The sequence below is a fragment of the Callorhinus ursinus genome, unplaced genomic scaffold (assembly GCF_003265705.2).
Source record: "Callorhinus ursinus isolate GAN/ISIS: 27379988/994484 unplaced genomic scaffold, GSC_fseal_2.0 scaffold41, whole genome shotgun sequence".
Taxonomy (NCBI): Eukaryota; Metazoa; Chordata; class Mammalia; order Carnivora; family Otariidae; genus Callorhinus; species Callorhinus ursinus.
This window is the reverse complement of record NW_027397103.1, coordinates 4,961,546-4,979,748: the sequence shown is the minus strand read 5'-3', so window position 1 is coordinate 4,979,748 and position 18,203 is coordinate 4,961,546. Positions and strand designations below refer to the sequence as shown.

General features: G+C 48.7%; 1 protein-coding gene across 1 annotated transcript in view; it reads right to left on the bottom strand.

The window, feature by feature from the left end:
• TESC (tescalcin) overlaps positions 1-18,203 on the bottom strand; it is a 45,388-nt gene that overhangs the window by 20,218 nt on the left and 6,967 nt on the right. Inside the window, exon 2 of the mRNA XM_025889446.2 lies at positions 3,871-3,940. Within this exon, the coding sequence (XP_025745231.1) occupies positions 3,871-3,940 (70 nt within the window). The remainder of the gene's footprint in view (positions 1-3,870; positions 3,941-18,203) is intronic.

The window sequence follows — 18,203 nt, the reverse complement described above, 5'->3', positions numbered from 1 at the left end:
AAGGGGCTTTTTGCACTTGAGGTATCTACCCCTCCCCCTTCCCACCCCAACTCCTGCCCCACAGGATCCTAATAAGCTCTCGGGGCACCTCATTGGCCGAGAAGGCAGGGCAAAGCGCGCCACCTCCCAACACCCCTCGCAGACCGTGGTGCTGGAGGCCTCACTCAGGGGACGCTGGGCGATGCTTTTCACAAAGCTGGACGCTAATGAAGCGAAGCGCCCTTCCCTGCTCAGAAACCCCAGCATAGCCCACAGCATCCTGGATGTTGAGGTTGAACGCTCGGCCTGGGGCCACTGGGGAAACCCTTGGCAGTGCGGGGACGGTGCCGGGGACCAGATTCCAGCCCAGGACTGTTCATCCCTTCTGCCCTGGTGGGATGGGTAGGAATGCCTGGGGGACCCGAAAACCTGTCTTCACCCTTCCCCAGGTCCTGAAAGGCAGAGCAGGATCAGGCAAAGTGGTTCTGGGAGGGGGGGCCCTTCAGGCAGACCTGTTTGCCTAAAACACTGTGGTCTATCACCTCCTCCCCACTGGGCTGGGCTGTCACTGCACAGTTGATACCAGCCTCCCAGCAGAGGTTGCGAGACACTGGAGCTGGGGCTTTGGGGATGGAGATTATACATGCCCACCCCGGGATGATAAGGGAGGAGGGTCCTCGGATGGCAGAGCAGGGAGACTGAGGTCCTCAGAGGCCACTCCCAAGTTACAGCAATGCCCACAGCTTCCTTACAGAGGGATCTCAGCCCTGGGCTCAAGTCCCAGTTCCTCCACGCAGGAGCTCTGTGACTCGGGAACAGGCACAGCACCTCTCTGAGCCTGACTTTCCCATCTGTAAAATGGGGAGAACAGGTGTTCCTACCACTACTTCCGGTCGGGTTTTAGAAAACAAAAGTAACATACTCCAGCTACGCAGCACAAAATGCATGCTCAGTTAATAACCACTTACATCTGTGAACACTCCTACGAACCAGGCCCCGGATAAATTCTACCCCAGGGACTTGCACACCCTATGGAGGGACACGGCGTTAACAACAACGGGTCTCACGGATTCCACATTTCATGGCTTATAAAGAACTTTGGCAATCCTTACTCTTGCTTCTTCCTCATGATTTTACTCTCTCTCATTCATTCAACCAACCAGTAATGGTCCTCCCAGCGCCTCTAGTAGGTCACCAGCCCTGGACACAGCACTAGGGCCAGGGACAAAGACCCAGTTCTTGCCCCTCACGGGCCCAACAGTCTGTTAGGGGCACAGTTATGATTCTGTGCTGTCAACGGGGGGATGCGGCACCCCCAGGAGGCAGCTATGGGAGTGCAGGGGGTAGGAAAGTTATCTTGGAGAAGGTGGTGTCCTCGAGGAGACCTCAGCAAAGCAAACACCAGCATCCAGAGACCTTGGTGGTCCCTAGCTAAAGAGTATGGACATGACCTGAAGGGGGCCCAAGGCCTGGGAGCAAGGGCTGCTCACCGGGTCTAAGCAGACACGCTCAGGGCCTGCGTGAGGGCAGGGGGGGGAAGCATGATGTGTGGGATGGTCCTGGGGGTGGGTGTGCAGGGTGGGTGGGCAGAGCCCACGGCTCGTGTGCCCACAAGTGGGAGGCAGGAGCCTGCAACACGGGCCCCTCGGTGCCTATGGGGGTGCAGCCTCCGCCCACCCAACCCAGAGGGGCTCCTGGGCACCATCCTCGGTGCTGGGGGGGCCGACCTGCTCGTCACCATGCGTGCTTGTTGGAAATGCAGAGTCTGGGGTCCTGCTCCAGACCTGGGAGTCCGACCTGCGTTGTAACACGGCTCCCTGGTGATCACACCCACGTTCACTCGTCGTCCCGCGGGGAGGCAGAAACCGCTGCATCCCGTGGCCACGGGGAGGATGTGAGGGGCCCGGAGAGCCCGACAGGGTGCTGACCGGGGCGGGGTCGTCATCAAGGAAGACTTCCCGGAAGAAACCCCGCTGCTGCTAAGATCTACCAGCCGCGCTGGATTTAGGCAGAGGGACGCGGTCCAGAGGAGGGAGGCCACAGGCTTGAGGACAGAGGTGGTAGTTAGGACGGCACAGATAGACATCTGAGCCCAGACAGATGCGTGGTGGCCTCTGCCGAGTGCTTACTACACCCCAGGGCCGGGCGCTCAGGGGGCACGCGGCACAGGTGCTGGTTAGAAATGCAGGGTCCCAGGCCCCCACACCGGCCGAAGCCAAGCCTACATGAGGAAGGTTCCCGAGTGATCTGCGCACACACTCCAGCTGGGAAAGATTATGTGCAGAGCACATACACTGGGCCACACGGAGCTCGGATGCTAGAACCTCAAACTGGGAGAGGCTCTGAGGACAGCCTGGCTGCCAAGTGCCACCCCCAAGCACAGCAGCTTGGTCCAGGGCTGAGGGCATCGCTTGCTGGAAAATTCTCTTGAGAAAGGGGGCCCCACTTTCACACATCGCCCACCATAAGCTGCATCCACCAGCACAGGTACCGAGCACCTGGCACAGAGCATGGCCCAGAAACTTCTGATGGAAGGAGGGGGAGGGGTGCCCTAGCCACTTCCATGGCCCAATATCCAGGTGCACAGTGTTACCTCCCCTTAGACTCCCAGGTGCCCGGCTGAGGTGTTCCCACCCTGCACCCACTCCTCAGCCCAACTTGCCCTTGAGAAACCACTCCACCCTCCATCCCTGCCCCTGGCTGATGACCCAGCTCCACTTCCTCACAGCACTAGGGAAAACCCATTTGCATCTCTAGCCCCGGCCACGGTGACCCAGACATGTAACACTCTCCGAGCCAACCAGAAGCCAGGTGACTTTCTGCTGGGCTCACTCCCTCTCCTTTACTGGGCTTAGCAGGTGCCCTGGATAGAATTAAAGACGTCAGTCCTAACCGGCTCTCATTCTGCCTTGGCTATAATCAAATTGAGACAAGAGGCCACGGGAACTATGCGATCACCAGACTCTAAGCTCTGGGAATGGAAGCTTTGAGAATACAATGCATGGGATTAACAACATGCTTTTGTTTAGACAGACCAGGGGAAAGTGGATATTTTATCTGTCAGTTTCCATAAAACTTGGGTAAAATTTAAGTCTGTTTACTAAGATGAAGGAAGTTTCCCTGGATTATTCAAATATTTGTTTTGAAGCTCAAAGACTGTAAACTTCAGACCTGGAATATTTATTTTAGGAAACTGCATCTGTTAGAAAGTTTGTGGTACAGTGCTGTTTACTTTGCATTGGAAACTCTGCTTGCAACAGTTTGACTCAAAGCTTCTTGGCCAACTCTGTGATGACCAAACACGCTAACCAGGACTTCTCACTAACCTAGTTCTATATAATTCAACCAGCATCTGAGACTGAACACACTGTTGTAGGATAAGGGGAACAGTTTAAGGCATTCCTCTCTAAACCTACATAGCTTCTAAAAGATTAACATTAAAAATGCAATGTAGGATGGCCAGTTTCCTCGACAGAAATCAGAGGCTGCCCCTGCCATCATGCCTGAGGCTGGAAGTAACCACCAAGAGGAAGCGGAGTCAAGAGACATTCAACAGACCTTCAACGTCTATCTGGGATTCTAAGCACAGAGGCCAGAAGCATGTCCCATTTGAGGAAGTCAGGGTAGGGTGGGTGTGGCTGACTGGCCCACTGTCTTCACTCTGGTTAGACATTCCTGATCCCGAGAGAAACAGGTGTGGCTCTAGATTAGCTCTAGAACATCTCGTCTAGAAGGGACCAAAAGAATTAACAACAACTACAGGTTTGCCACAGGAAATGGGGCAACCCAGGAGCTCTTTCAGAGTCACCCTGCACTCAGAGAAAGAGCTGAAAGAGAACTCCCCAAGGGCCATGGACCTGCCCAACGCCCAAACCCAACCGCAGGTCTTACCGAATGGTGGGCTGGTCTCCACTCAGCTGCTTAAACCTCCGGTGGAGCTGCTCGATCTGGTCTGAGGAGACTGAAAAGCAGGGGAGGAGAAGGAGGGGGGCAGAGTGGGAGAGAGAAACAGGAAGACATCAGTGATCCCTGAACTCAGAAGCCACCCTCCCGTTCCATTGTTCTCCTGCATTCCCCACCCGGGCAACACTGAGCACCACCAGAGGAAGAATCCAACAAAGGGTTTCCCCTTCTTCCTGACAATGCACCTCTGGGGTTATTCCTTCTGATCCCCTTGGCAATAAAACAGCAACTCTCGGGACAGCACGGACGTGAACCAGGGCTTTCTCCCCTTCCCCAGCCCGCTAAAAGGGATCCCATCCGTTTGTCTGGCTTCCTCCCCTCCGGCTCCTGAAGACAGGTGTTTTCCTAGCTGAGCAAGGGGCTTCAGACAGTTGGTCCCATATTGCGAGACAGAGGAGTACGGGAGGGAAAAGCGGTTCAGGCTGGTACTAGGTAATTTGGGAGACGCGCAGTGAGACACAGAGGATCTGGTGCAGCAAGGAAACTAGAAGGAAAAGAAATAGAATCTTGATAATTGCACTGTGCACGACGTACGATCTCAATAGTTTAAGAAAACCTACATACGGGAGTTTTTCTTAAGGACCCTTTTTGACTGGTGGGCCATGTTTCTTCCACAGCTGGGATGGGGCCCTTGTGCGTTCCAGGATTCATAATGGTTTCGTCCACACAAGGGCTTATTTTATGAAATGCACAGTATGAAACACTGACCTGTACCTTCTCACTTCAGCCTCAATACAACACTGTAGTGGAGGAGCTACTCTTCTATGTCATATTTGAACACTGTAGCTACACTTTCGACCACACAACCTGTCATCAGTGGAGCTAGGATCCATCTCCCAAGCCTGCCCTCATCCGCTACTCAGTATCTCCTGTCTGCCCATATATCCTGGCATGCAAGGCCCTTACCTCTGGTTCCCAGGGACTATGTACAGTTCATGCAGAACCGTCCCAACAGGTGCTGGGCTGACCAACAGCCAGCCCCCTCCTCCCTCCTTCCAGTGCTTCCCATGCCTTAAACATCTTTTCTCCTCTTGTTACAGAGGCAACTAATTTCTGGGACCAGCTGGTCACCTCATTTCCTGTTGGGTTTTTTTTTTTCCCCCCAAAGATTTTTTTTTTTTTTTGGGTCTCAGACTCAGGTTGCATCTCTTCAAGAATCTGCAGCTCAGAATTCTCCAGCCTCCCTAGAAGCTGTTGTTGGTGAGAAAATATTCCTTATGACTGCCAACTGGTACGGAGGGTTTGCTGAGAACCGGATGCACATCTCCACACATTAGCTCGTCTCTTCCCCATGACACCCTGGGATGGGGCTCTATTCCCATTACAGATGTAGAAACTGACCATTGGAAAGGCTGATAACCACCAGGGGCTGCTACCACCTTTCTGGAGGAGGATATGGCCATTTACAGCACATGCGTATCAGCAAAGACATGTGTATACTGGATAGCCTAGCAATTCCACTCCTGGGTACATACCCAACAGAAACGCATACTTGTGCTCATCAGAAAATGTGTAGAAGGAGGTTCATGGAAATACGATTTCAACAGCCCTAAACTGGAAGCTATCCAAGCGCCCAGCAATGGCAGAACACATAAAGAGTTACAGTGTAGTGTAGTCCCCAGCAATGGCAGAATACATAAAGAGTTACAGTGTAGTGTAGTCACGCAATAGGATAGTACACGGCAGTGAACCAACAATATGTGTTGTAACTTGGGTGAGTTTCAAAACCACAAAAATGGGCCTCTAGCTGGCTTAGTTGGTGGAATGTGGGACTCTTGATCTCGGGGTTGTGAGTTCGAGCCCTACACTGGGTGTAGAGATTACTTGAAAAAAATTTAAAAATCCTAAAAAAAGAACCATCAAAACAAGCAAAAGTAGTCAGACAGGAAAGAGCACGTACTTTATGATTCCAACCAAATAAAGTTCAAAAGCAGGCAAAACTCATGTATAATGTTAGAAGTCAGGATAGAAAAGCTACATTCTGGATGATTCCAACTATAAGACATTCTAGGAAAGGCAAAACTATGAAGACATGAGAGACATCAGGGGCTGTCAGAGGTCGCGGGGGCGACGGATGAACAGGTAGAGCACAGAGGGTTTTTAGAGCAGTGAAACAATTCTGTAGGATATCATCATGATGGATGCCTATCACTATACATATATCCAAACCCACAGAACATACAACCCCAAGAGGGAACCCTAATGTACACAATGGACTTGGGGCAATGATGATGTGTCATGTAGGTTTGTCGACTGTATCCAAAGTACCGCTCCGTTGGGGGATTACTGATAATGGGGGTGATCAAGCAATAGTGGGGCTGGGAGTGAGTATACGAGAAAACTCTTATTTCCCCTGAATTTTGCTATGAACCTATCTAAAACTTCTTTAAAAATGATGATGATGACATTGTCTTAATGTTTTTTAGAGGGGGAGAAAGGGAGAGAGAGAATCTTAAGCAGGCCCCACACCTAGTGCAAGCCCAATGTGGGGCTTGATCTCAACCCAGAGATCATGACCTTAGCCAAAATCAAGAGTTAGACCCTTAACCGAATGAGCCACGCAGGCACCCCTGTATTAATTTTTAAAAAGAGAAGTCAGGATAGTGGTTGCCCCTGAGGGGAGAGTAGCAATTTGAATGGGGCATGAGGGAGGCCTCTGGGTACTGGGAGTATTCTATTTCTTGATCCAGGTGCAGGTTATACACATGTGTTCTCAGCAAGTTCACGGAAATATATGTTCATGGGTAATGCACTTTTTGGTACATGTTATCACAGTAAAAGGTTTACATGAAAAATTCAGTGATTCAAAAAAAAAATTCAGTAATTCTACTTGGCAAGAATTTGTCCTAAAAAAATAAATCCAACAAGAACAGAACATGAATATATAAATGTGTTCAACTTTATATTTTTTTTAATTTTATTTTTTAAGTAATCTCCATGCCCAACGTGGGGCTGGAACTTAAAACTCTGAGATCAAGAGTCACACGCTATACTGACTAAGCTAGCCAGGTGTCCCACCTCTGTATTCTTAACATCTTAAAAACTGGACGTGGGCGCCTGGGTGGCTCAGTTAAGTGCCTTCGGCTCAGGTCATGATCCTGGAGTCTCGGGATCGAGTCCCGCATTGGGCTCCTTGCTCAGCGGGGAGCCTGCTTCTCCCTCTCCTCCCCACTTGTGCTCTATCTCTGTCTCTCTCTCTCAAATAAATAAAATCTAAAAAGAAAATTAAAAAAAAAAAACTGGACTCAACCTAAGTGCTCACCAAAAGCAGATTGGTCAAATATTTTATGGTATACTTAGCCAATTAAAAAAAAAGCATGTTGCTTTTGAAAAGTGGTAACTGTATATCTGACATGAAAATATAGTCCACATATGATGTCATTTAAAAACAGCTTGCTGGGGCACCTGGGTGGCTCAGTTGGTAGAGCATGTGACTCTTTTTGTTTTGTTTTTAAAGATTTTATTTATTTATTTGACAGAGAGGAGAGACCAAGCAGGGGGGAGCAGCGGCAGAGGGAGGGGGAGAAGCAGGCTCCTCACTGAGCAGGGAGCCCGGTTCGGGGCTCAATCCCAAGACCCTGGATCATGACCTGAGCCGGAGGCAGACGCTTAACCAGCTGGTCCACCCAGGCGCCCACCAGTCGAGCATGCAACTCTTGATCTCAGGGTGGTGAGGTCAAGCCCCACATTGGCGCATACTTAAAAACACAACAGCTTACTACAAAAATAGCATGACCTCATGCTGGGGGAAATATGTACACACATACAAATGTATATAAGTAATGAAAGGAAATCTGGGCTTATTTTCCCCAAAATAATAATAGCAATGGTCCCTCCCAGTAGAGGGATTAAAGTGTTTGTTTTGCTTTGATTCATCTATATTTTCCAAATTTTCTCTAATACGCAATGCATGTTTATTAGTCACGTAATGAATATTTTAAGCACACAATATGGTCCCATATGGGACAGCCCAGGGATCTCGAAAGCATGGCTATGGATGAATCATCCGTTGGCAGAGTAGCACGTCCTGCGAGCACATGTTCTTACTTAATCCTCTGCATGACCCTAGAATGGACAGACACTCCTATTTCACAGAAGAACAAACTAAGGATCTGAGGGGGATAGGTAACTTGCTGAAGGTCGCTGAAGTTGAAAGGCAGACCCAGGATTTGGGCTCAGTTTGTTGGGCAGAACGTGTGTGGTTTTGTGTTTATTCATTTGCTTACTGACACCCCATACCGCCTCCCTTTGTGTGATCAAAGGCAGCTCTGAGCTCTCAATCACAGATTAAAAAAAAAAAAAAAAAAAAAAGATCTGATGAAAAATAACTATCAGAAATTACAGCCCAAGATGATCCTAAACAACCTCTATGACAGATGAGTTACCTTGAAAATGATGCTAAGTGAAAGAGGCCAGTCACAAAGGCCACCCATTGAATGATTCTATTTATAGGAGATGCTCAGATAGGCAAATCCAAAGTAGACCAGGGCTTGCCTGGGGCTGGGGAGGTAGGGGGAGTCATGCTAATAGGTACTGAGCTTCTTTGGGGCGGGGGGGGGGGGGGGGGGGGGGGCGGGAAGGCCTGAAAATGTTCCAAAGTTAGATTATGGTGATGGTTGCACAACCCTGTGATTATACTAAAAACTACTGAGTACACTTTAAATGGGTGAAATGTACAGTATGTGAGTTACATCTCAATAGAGCCATTTAAAAAAATGAATTATGTGCATAAGCACGAGAACCACAGCAACTGACATTCACTGAGCATTCACTGTGTTCAGCCCCACTCCTGCTAAGTCCTGGCTCACATAAGCCTCTCATCAACCCTATCGGTTAAGGATGGTTTTTATCCCCATTCTAGAGAGGGGAGCACGGAAACTTGCCCAAGATCACAGATATGAAGAGGTGTATAAACCAGAAATCATCATGGACCAGGTTTCTCTAATGAAGTTTCCAGCTAATTGCATGTAAAGTGCCTGCACGCATGCACACTCACACATATGCACACAACCCTTCCTGTCATGCCTGATTGAAAGCAGAGGGGTTAGAAAAACAACCTCCCACATCTGGTTCCCTGTCTTTGGTACCCAAATCCCCAGAGCCAAGAGCTTAGGGCTCAACTTAGGTTCAGCTCCTCAGCCTCAGTAACTGGGGAGGGTGGGGGAGAACGCCTTGAGGCCTCACGACTGACTTTCAAAGCACCCTCAGGTCCGGGGGTCCCCCAGAGGGTCTGTCCTACGGACACCTGCTCCATGTGTGCAAGGCCTCCCTCGGGGGCTCCCAGGATGGAAACTTTTCTGGTTTCCCTGTTCCTTGCTCAGCCCTTTCTCTAAGTCCCCATGAGGTCACAGTTGCCGTGGAGACGAGAGACCAAGCCACCTGGGTGCATAGGCATGTTGACCTCATTATCTTTGGTTTCAGATTTCAACCTGAGGGTTGATTTCACACCCTTCCAGGGGCTGGTGGGAGTTTAACTGGCCCAATCTTTGTGTGGGGGGGGGGATGACCTGTCACTTTGTATCAAAAGCTTAAACCAGGAAGTATATACCTGCAAGTTTAACTAGGCACATGTGGCCACTAAGCCCTTGCAAGGTGGCGGATCCAGGGAGTCGTAAAATACACACCAGCTTCCAAAGACTTAGTACAAAAAAACAATGCAAACTGTCTCAATAATTTTTATATTGGTCATACACTGAAATATTTTAGACATAATAGGGTAAGTCAAATATTAAAGTTAACCTCATCTGTTTCTTTTTTAAAACATGGCTGCTAGAAAATGTAGAATTATCTTACGTACAGAGCTTCTAAGTAAATTTTGCATTATTCCACCTTGCACTGTATTTGTACTGGACAGCGCTGGTATCTGGGCTTTCAACCAGCAACTTGATCCCGAGGAACAAAAGCCGAGGAACTCAGACAAGTGTACGGAAATAAACAGGTCTGAGTCCTCATCACTGCCTATTAAAACAGTAAACGCTTGGGGAGATGGTGAGCCACAAAGAAACTGGTTGAAATAAATCCTGGTGAGTCCTGAAGACAGGATACTACACAGCCTTCAAAGACATGTTTAAAATAGTTAGGGGGTGCCTCGGTGGTTCCGTTGGTTAAGCATCCAACTCTTGATCTCAGCTCAGGTCACAATCTCAGGGTCGTGAGTTCAAGCCCTGTGTTGGGTTCCACGCTGGGTATGGAGCTTACTTAAAAATACATCTATGCATAAAATAAAATATTCAGAACACAGAACAACGTTCATGGGATATCACTACAGGAAAAACCAACAGGCCACAAGATCTCATGTATATGAAAGTTCATAATGACATACGTGTGTGCACAGGAGACCATAGGAAAAGACACACAACAAAATAGTACATTGCTTCCAAGTGGTGGAATTACAGGACATTCCTCTCTTCCTCTTGTCTCTTATTTTTGCTTATCTGTCCTTTAACTTTCCTGTAATTCACAGGGTTTACTTGTCCGTCCAGCGGAATGGGATTCGGTCATAATGGAACAAAGCACTGATACGTGCTCCAACACAGATGAGGCTTGAATACACGATGCTAAGGAAAGAAGCCAGGGCCAGGTCACATATCACAGAATTCTTTTTATATCAAATGTCCAGAATCTGCAAATCTAGCCACAGAAAGCAGATTAAGGGGGTGCCGGGGTTTGGGGTAGGGAGGGATGAGGAGTGATGTAATGGATCTGGTGTCTCTGCCTGGTCCCGTCAGGTGGTGGGGACCAGCTCACAGCCTCGCTTTGCTGAGCAAGGGGTCACCAGGCAGGTGGAGGGTCACACAGACCAGGAGGTCAGAGACAACCCTCAAGGATGGGGAGCAGGAGATGGGGAGGGGGCAGAGAAAGGTGTGTGAAATCCCCCACAAGGCCCGACCTCCTTCATCTGACTCAAGAAGAAATGGAACATCAGCCTTCAGCACATCCATGATGAGTGACCCAGACTACCTGAGCCTTTATTTCCAGGGGCCCAAGTCCGGGGACAAAGGGCACATAAACTATCACCTGCCCCTTCCTGAGTCCATGCTGGCTCCCAGGGGTGGGAGAGGCCCGCCTGGGTCACTCAGCCCTCTGTCAGATGCCCCGTCACTCACTAAGAGACATTTACGGAGCACCTCTGCTTTGCTTGGCACCTGCTAGCTGCTGGGGGTGCAGACACAAAAGGCAGAGCCCTCAGCTCTTGCAAATGGGCGTCACCTCGCTGGGATCCAGGATAGTAAACGTGGTGTCGGCCTGCCAAGGAGCACCAGGGTAGAAGAGAGGCTTCCAGTCCACAGAGACAGGGTGGGAGGCAATGCCCTATGAGATCCTGAAGGCGGAGGGCGAGGTCGGGGAGGGCAGGGCTGGCAGAAGCAGAGTGGGAAGAGCTCAGGAAGCCCCGGGTTCGTCAGCACAGGTGGAAGGCAGGCGAAGGACAGGGGAGCAAGGGGGGGTAATTGCGGTCGCACGCACTGAGCTAAGGCATTTAGACTTCACCCCGAGTTCACAGAGGATGCTAAGGCCGGGGACAAGAAGATCCCACGTGCCTGGTGACGGAACAGAGGGTGAATGCAAAGGGCAGGACTCAGGGGACCCACTGAGAGGCCTGCAGGGGAAGCAGTGGGGGGGGGCTCTCCAGGGGCTCCACCCTGCCTCTCCCTCTCCCCCAGCAGTGCCACCTTGCCCGCGGGCCCCAGGACACCGAGCAGCTTCTGGGGCCCCCGAAGCTCTCCTGCTCACCATGTCCTGGCAGACTGGCTGGAAGCCAAGCATCGTCGGCCGAAGTCCCAGAACACAGAGGTGAGCCAGGTCAGACAGAAAGGTGGGCTAACGACATCGCTGCCAGGGGCTGCTGGCTCAGTCCCCGGCTCCACGTCCTACTAAACCGGCTCCCTGAGGCCGCCGCCGCCTCCCCCGTAACACGGAGGTAGTAATAGCACCGGCCTCGTGAGGCTGTTCACACCCTGGAAAACCACCAAAATCACACGCACACGATGCACAAGGGCCAAAAGGTAGGAACACCCAAACGTCATCAGCCGGTGAGCAGGTGGAACACGATGCTGCCACGGGCAGGCAGGCAGCACGGACCCCTGCTAGCACATGGCTGACCTTGAAGACACGATGCCTCGTGGAAGCAGCCAAATGTGCAAGGCTGTGTGCTACCATTGACATGAAGCTTTCAAAATCCGAGAACCCATAGGGACAGAAAGTAGGTTTGCGGTTGCCAGGGGCCGGGGCGGGGGTGGGGGCCGGATTTCAGGAGCAGCTAATGGGCCTGAAGTTTCTTTTGGGGCCGATGTTGTCCTGGAACTGGATCATGGTGACGGCTGCCCAATGCTGTGGGTGCACTTAATGCCCATGACCAGTATACTTGAAAATGGTGAAAATGGTAAATTATAGGTTATGTGAATTTTTCCCCAATAAAAACACCACATACACCTTGCACTGGACCTGGCAGGAGGAGATGAGACACCAGAGTTGCCCCAAGATTAGTCACTGCTTTAGGGTCCTCATGATCGCAGCAAGAGCGAACATGAGGACTCTAAAGTAAGAACCTTGGGTACCTACTGGGCTCCTCGGCTGGCTTGGCTTGGGAGGGAGGGAAGAGGCACTTTGCATGCTGCCTGGGGCTACAGCCAAAGCAGTGACTAATCCTGGGCCTCGGGAGGGAGGATGAGAGAGGGAGAGCCGAGGGAGAGCCGAGGGACAGCCTCCACAGCCTGGAAGGAACCTGCTCTCACACGCCTGCCCATCGCCCCGAAGATGCTTCCTGGTGCCCGGATGCCCTGCTTCTCTCCTTCACCTGCACCCCGCACTCAGCCTGCACATGTCACAGAGCCCGCCTCGCAGCCGGGATTTTTAAAGAAACCAAAGATGCACTTGGGTGCCCTTGGCCTTGAAAGGAAACGATCAAACCCAATTCTAGTCTCCGAAGCAGAAGCAGCAACAAGAAGGTTAACTGCGGCCTTTTATCCAGCGCCTTTGAACCCTTGACACGCAAACTTCAACCCAGTCCGTAAGAGCAAGATCCATGGGATTCTGAGCAGGAGCTGCGCCAGGCCCCCGCCAGCATGGGGATGGTCTTGATTTTAAGCTCAGGTCCCGAGGGGTCTCTCAAGGGGATCTCGGCGGGTTTTCGTCCCACACGGAATAAATCCTCCAACTCTCAGGACTGGAGCCGAAGCCGAGACAGAATGAAGTGACTTGACTTTAGAAAAGATCCTCCTTCTCATGAGCAATGAGACAACTTGGAACACTCTCAGAGTGGGTGGGCATGACTCTCAAAATCACACAGTTTGTGCTTTGCTCATCGACGTTCACCTTCCCACAGCTCTGCTCTGTTCTTCGCCATTTGCCTTATAGCAGCAATACTCACTGCCATGTGGTGGCATTTCCTCAGAGCTGGGATCTAAGCTGAATGCTTGGCACACATCATCTTATTTCGCCCTCATCCAGGGCCCGCCTCAGAGGGCAGTTATCACACCCACCTCACAGATAAACCCGAGTCTCGGAGAGATTAAATCATTTGCTGAGCCGAGCGGCAGAACTGGGGTTTGAACCTGGGTCTGGGGCTCTAAAATCTGTTTTCATACAACCCCACACTCAGGCTATGCGCCCCAAGGGAGGATGAGTGGGTACAATGAACACATAGCATTCATGTCACTAAAGAGACAAAGAGGTCTCCGTTTTCATAAAAAGGCTAAAGATGGGGAAGGGGCTGCGGGGGGGGGGGAGCTGGTTAATCAGTAAAGATGTGAAGAGTGGGCGTCTTTGGGAGCATCTAAGGAACTGGTTTTCACATCCTTCCAGAATTATCTTCAGCTCCAGATTTAGACTGAGGCCACATCAAGGAGAGAGAGGCTTACCAAAAGTAGGAAGGCTTACTAGGTAAAGAAGTCCAGTTCCTGCTACGTGGAATGAACACAGACTCCCCATTGCACTAGAGACACCTGAAATACTGGATAAAAGAAGAAAAACCTCCCTTACGCCACTAACCCTGCAAGGGAGGGAGGCCCGGCAAGGCCAGAAACAAAGAGGGAATGCACACCCAGCAGGGCAGGAGTGCCAGATGCTGCTGAGGTGGCCCAGGGGTATCAGAAGTGGCCTTGGTTCTATGTAAGCGAGAAGTGAGACTCCTATCCAAAGCTGAAGCAGAGGGCTGCCTGGGCAGCTCAGTCAGTGGAGCATCCAACTCTTGATCTCAGCTCAGGTCTTGCTCTCAGGGTTGTGAGTTCAAGCCCCACGCCGGGCTCCATGCTGGGTGTGGAGCCTACTTAAACTAAAAATAAAAAGCTGAAGCATAAAAGATCGCTTCCCCATGTAGGATAGGAGAGAGATATTACTCCCTACTGTCTCAGAGAGTCAACAAGTGGACTCTGCTAAGGAGGTGGCCGGGCCCAGAAGAAAGGGGTGAAGCCTTGGTGCTGAATCTAAACACCACACCTGTGCCATGCACAGGTGAAAACACCAAACCTCTCTGGTACAGGAAAGCCAAATTGAAGACTTAATGTAAAAAGTGCTTCTAGACCAGTGACTGTTCTCAGGGACTTAGCACAATAAATGCAAAGCACTGTGTGAGGTGCTTCTATGACCCAGGGACTCTCACGGGAGAGGTATTTTCGGTAAGCCCTTCTCCACTTGGTTTAGCCTCAGCATAAATCTGAAGCTGAAGACAGTCCCAGAAAGATGTGAAAACCAGGGGAGACAGCCCAATCAAACATGAGCTCATAATCAAAAACCAAACCACACAAGCAAATGAACCACCATAAGGGAGAATCAACAGACACAACTAACGAAAGAATGGAAACCTTTTTGTTTTTAAATTTGTTAACACCAGCACAATCAACTGGGATTTGTTCTGGGGATGCAAGGGTGGTTCAATATGCGCAAATCAATCAAAGTGATACATCACACTAACGAGAGAAAAGATAAAGGGCATATGATCATATCAACAGATGCAGAAAAAGCATCTGACAAAATACAATACCCATTCATGATTAAAACTCACAACAAAGTGGATTTAGAGGGAATATAACCGAACATAATAAAGTCCATATATGGAGAACCCACAGCTAACATCATACTCAATGACGAAAACCTGAGAACTTTTCCTCTGAGATCAGGAACAACACAAGGTTTTCCTTTCTCACCACTTTTATTCAACATAGTACTGAAAGTCTAGCTGCAGCAATCAGACAAGAAATACAAGGCACCCAAATTGGTAAGGAAGAAATAAGCTGTCACTATTTGCAGACGACATGCTACTATATATAGAAAACCCTAAACAGTCCACCAAAAAGCTATTAGAATAAATGAATTCAGAGACACCTGGGTGGCTCAGTCTAAGGTTAAGCATCTGCCTTGAGCTCAGGTCATGAACCCAGGGCCCTGGGATCAAGTCTGGCATCAGGCTCTCTGCTCAGCGGGGAGCCCGCTTCTCCCTCTCCGCCTGCCGCTCCCCCTGCTTGTGCTCTTTCTGACAAATAAATAAATAAAAAATTTAAAAAAAAAAAAAAAAAGGAGAAAAGCAAAGTCTCAGAGATGGAAGGTACAGCATGGGGAATAGAGACAATAAGATTGTAGTAACACTGGATGGTGACAAATGGTAACTACACTTATCCTGGTGAGCACAGAGTAGTGTTGGTAAATCACCATGTTGCATATCTGAAATTAATGTTGTAGATCAACTACACTTTAATAAATTTTTTATTTTTTTTTAAAGATTTTATTTATTTATTTGACAGAGACAGTGAGAGAGGGAACATAGCAGGGAGAGTAGGAGAGGGAGAAGCAGGCCTCCCACCGAGCAGGGAGCACGATGCAGGGCTCGATCCCACGACCCTGGGATCAGGACCCGTGCCGAAGGCAGACATCTGATGACTGAGCCACCCAGGTGCCCCAATTAATTTTTTAAAATAAAAAAATTGGGGGGTGCTACTGGCTCTGTCAGTAGAGCAACTGACTCTTGATCTCAGGGTCATGAGTTTGAGTCCCATGTTGGGGGTAGAATTTATTAAAAAGATTTTATTTTAAAAAGGAATGGCAGGGCGCCTGGGTGGCTCAGTCGTTAAGCGTCTGCCTTCAGCTCAGGTCATGTTCCCAGGGTCCTGGGATCGAGCCCCGCATCGGGCTCCCTGCTCCGCGGGAAGCCTGCTTCTCCCTCTCCCACTCCCTCTGCTTGTGTTCCCTCTCTCGCTGTGTCTCTGTCAAATAAATAAATAAAATCTTTAAAAATAAAAATAAAAAGGAATGGCACCCCAAGAGGGTGAAACAGAAGAGACTATACAGTAAGCGTTAAGTCATTACACATGATGAAAGAACACTCTTCTATGACAAAAGCAGTAAATCTAAAAACCATAGAGAACTTATGTTTTTTTTTTATAAGTCATCGGGGGGCATCTGGGTGCTGCAGTCAGTTAAGTGTCCAACTCTCGGTTTCAGCTCATGTCTCAATCTCAGGGTTGTGAGACTGAGCTCCACATCGGGCTCTGCACTCAGCGTGGAATCTGCTTAAGATTCTCTCTCCCTCTGCCCCTCCCCACCATTCATTTGCCCGCTCTAAAATAAACAAATCTTTAATGTCTATCACCCACCCACCCCATCCCTCCCACCCCACCCCCACTCCAGGTGCTACGGTGAGCGCTGTGAATTGTGCAAGACTGTTGAATCACAGATCTGTACTTCTGCAACAAGTAATGCAATATATGTTAAGAAAAAAAAAAAAGAAGATAGCAGGAGGGGAAGAATGAAGGGGGGAAATCGGAGGGTGAGATGAACCACGAGAGACGACGGACTCTGAAAAACAAACTGAGGGTTCTAGAGGGGAGGGGGGTGCGGAGATGGGTTAGCCTGGTGATGGGTATTAAAGAGGGCATGTTCTGCGTGGAGCACTGGGTGTTATGCACAAACAATGAATCATGGAACACTACATCAAAAACTAATGATGTAATGTATGATGATTAACATAATAAAAAAATTTAAAGAAAAAAATAAAAAAATCTTAAAAAAAAAAAATAAAATAAGGAGTGCCTGGGTGGCTCAGTCAGTTAAGTGTCTGCCTTCAGCTCAGGTCATAATCCCAGAGTCCTGGGATCGAGTCCCACATCAGGCTCCTTGCTCAGCGGGAAGCCTGCTTCTCCCTCTGCTTGTGCTGTCAAATAAATAAAATCTTTAAAAAAATAAAAATAATAAAAATATAGTAAAAGTCATCAAAATTTAAAAACTTAAGGGGCAGCAAGACTGTAACACCTAAAGAGAGAATTAGTGAGTTGGAAGATGGACCTAAGGAAATGACCCCAAAGACAGCAAAGAGCAATAAATAATAGCAAATATGAAAGAGAGGTAAAGAGGCATTCAGGACAGAATGACATGACTCCATCTATTTCTAAAAGGAATTACTGAAGAAGAAAATAAAGATAAGTGGGATAGGGGAGAGAAGACGTTCATAATGTAAGACACAAGCCTTCTTTAGAATGAAACAGCCTAAACCATTCCCAGGCGGGATAAATAAAACAAATCCACACCTAGACACACTGCAGTAAAAAAAAAAGAGATACAAAAGCAGACTTCTACCAAAAAATATCAATTAGACAAAAAAGCTGACTTCTCAACGGCAACAAGAGACCAAAACCAAAGTGCTGAGAGAAGATATGCAGAATTTTATACCCAGCCAAATGATCAACTGTGTATGCTGGCAAAATCTAGACGTTTTCAGACAAAGCTGACAACTCACAGAGATTCCTTGAAAAATCTACGGAAAGGTGTATCACGTAAGAAAATAAAATCTACGAGCAAAAACTTTTACAAGAATTAATAGGGTCTGCATAAAACAGTAATAAAACCAATGATTAGGTTTTAAAAATGTAGAAAAAATACTAGCAAGTGACACAAACTAAAGTATGTTAAGGTCCCTGATCATCAGCACAAGGGAAAGATAAACATCAGGCATGTCAAAGATGGCAGCCATGTCAAAAAAAAAAAAACAAACAAAAAAATGGAAGGAATTAGTAAAGTTAGAGAATGCCCTTAAAAGGGAGAAAGGTAGCCAGCTTCTGTAAGGTTTCTAATAAAAATTATTAGTACTTGCCAACAACTACTGAACACTTAGTGTGTCAAGAGCTTTACTAAGATGCTCACTTAATCCTCACAATAGTGCTGTGACACATTCCCATTTGGCAGATGAGAAAACGGAGGTGTGCCAGCCAACGTGGTTGCCCAGAGACTAAAAGGTAGTCTACAGTTCAAGCCTTTACTATCTGCTGGTAAAGGCC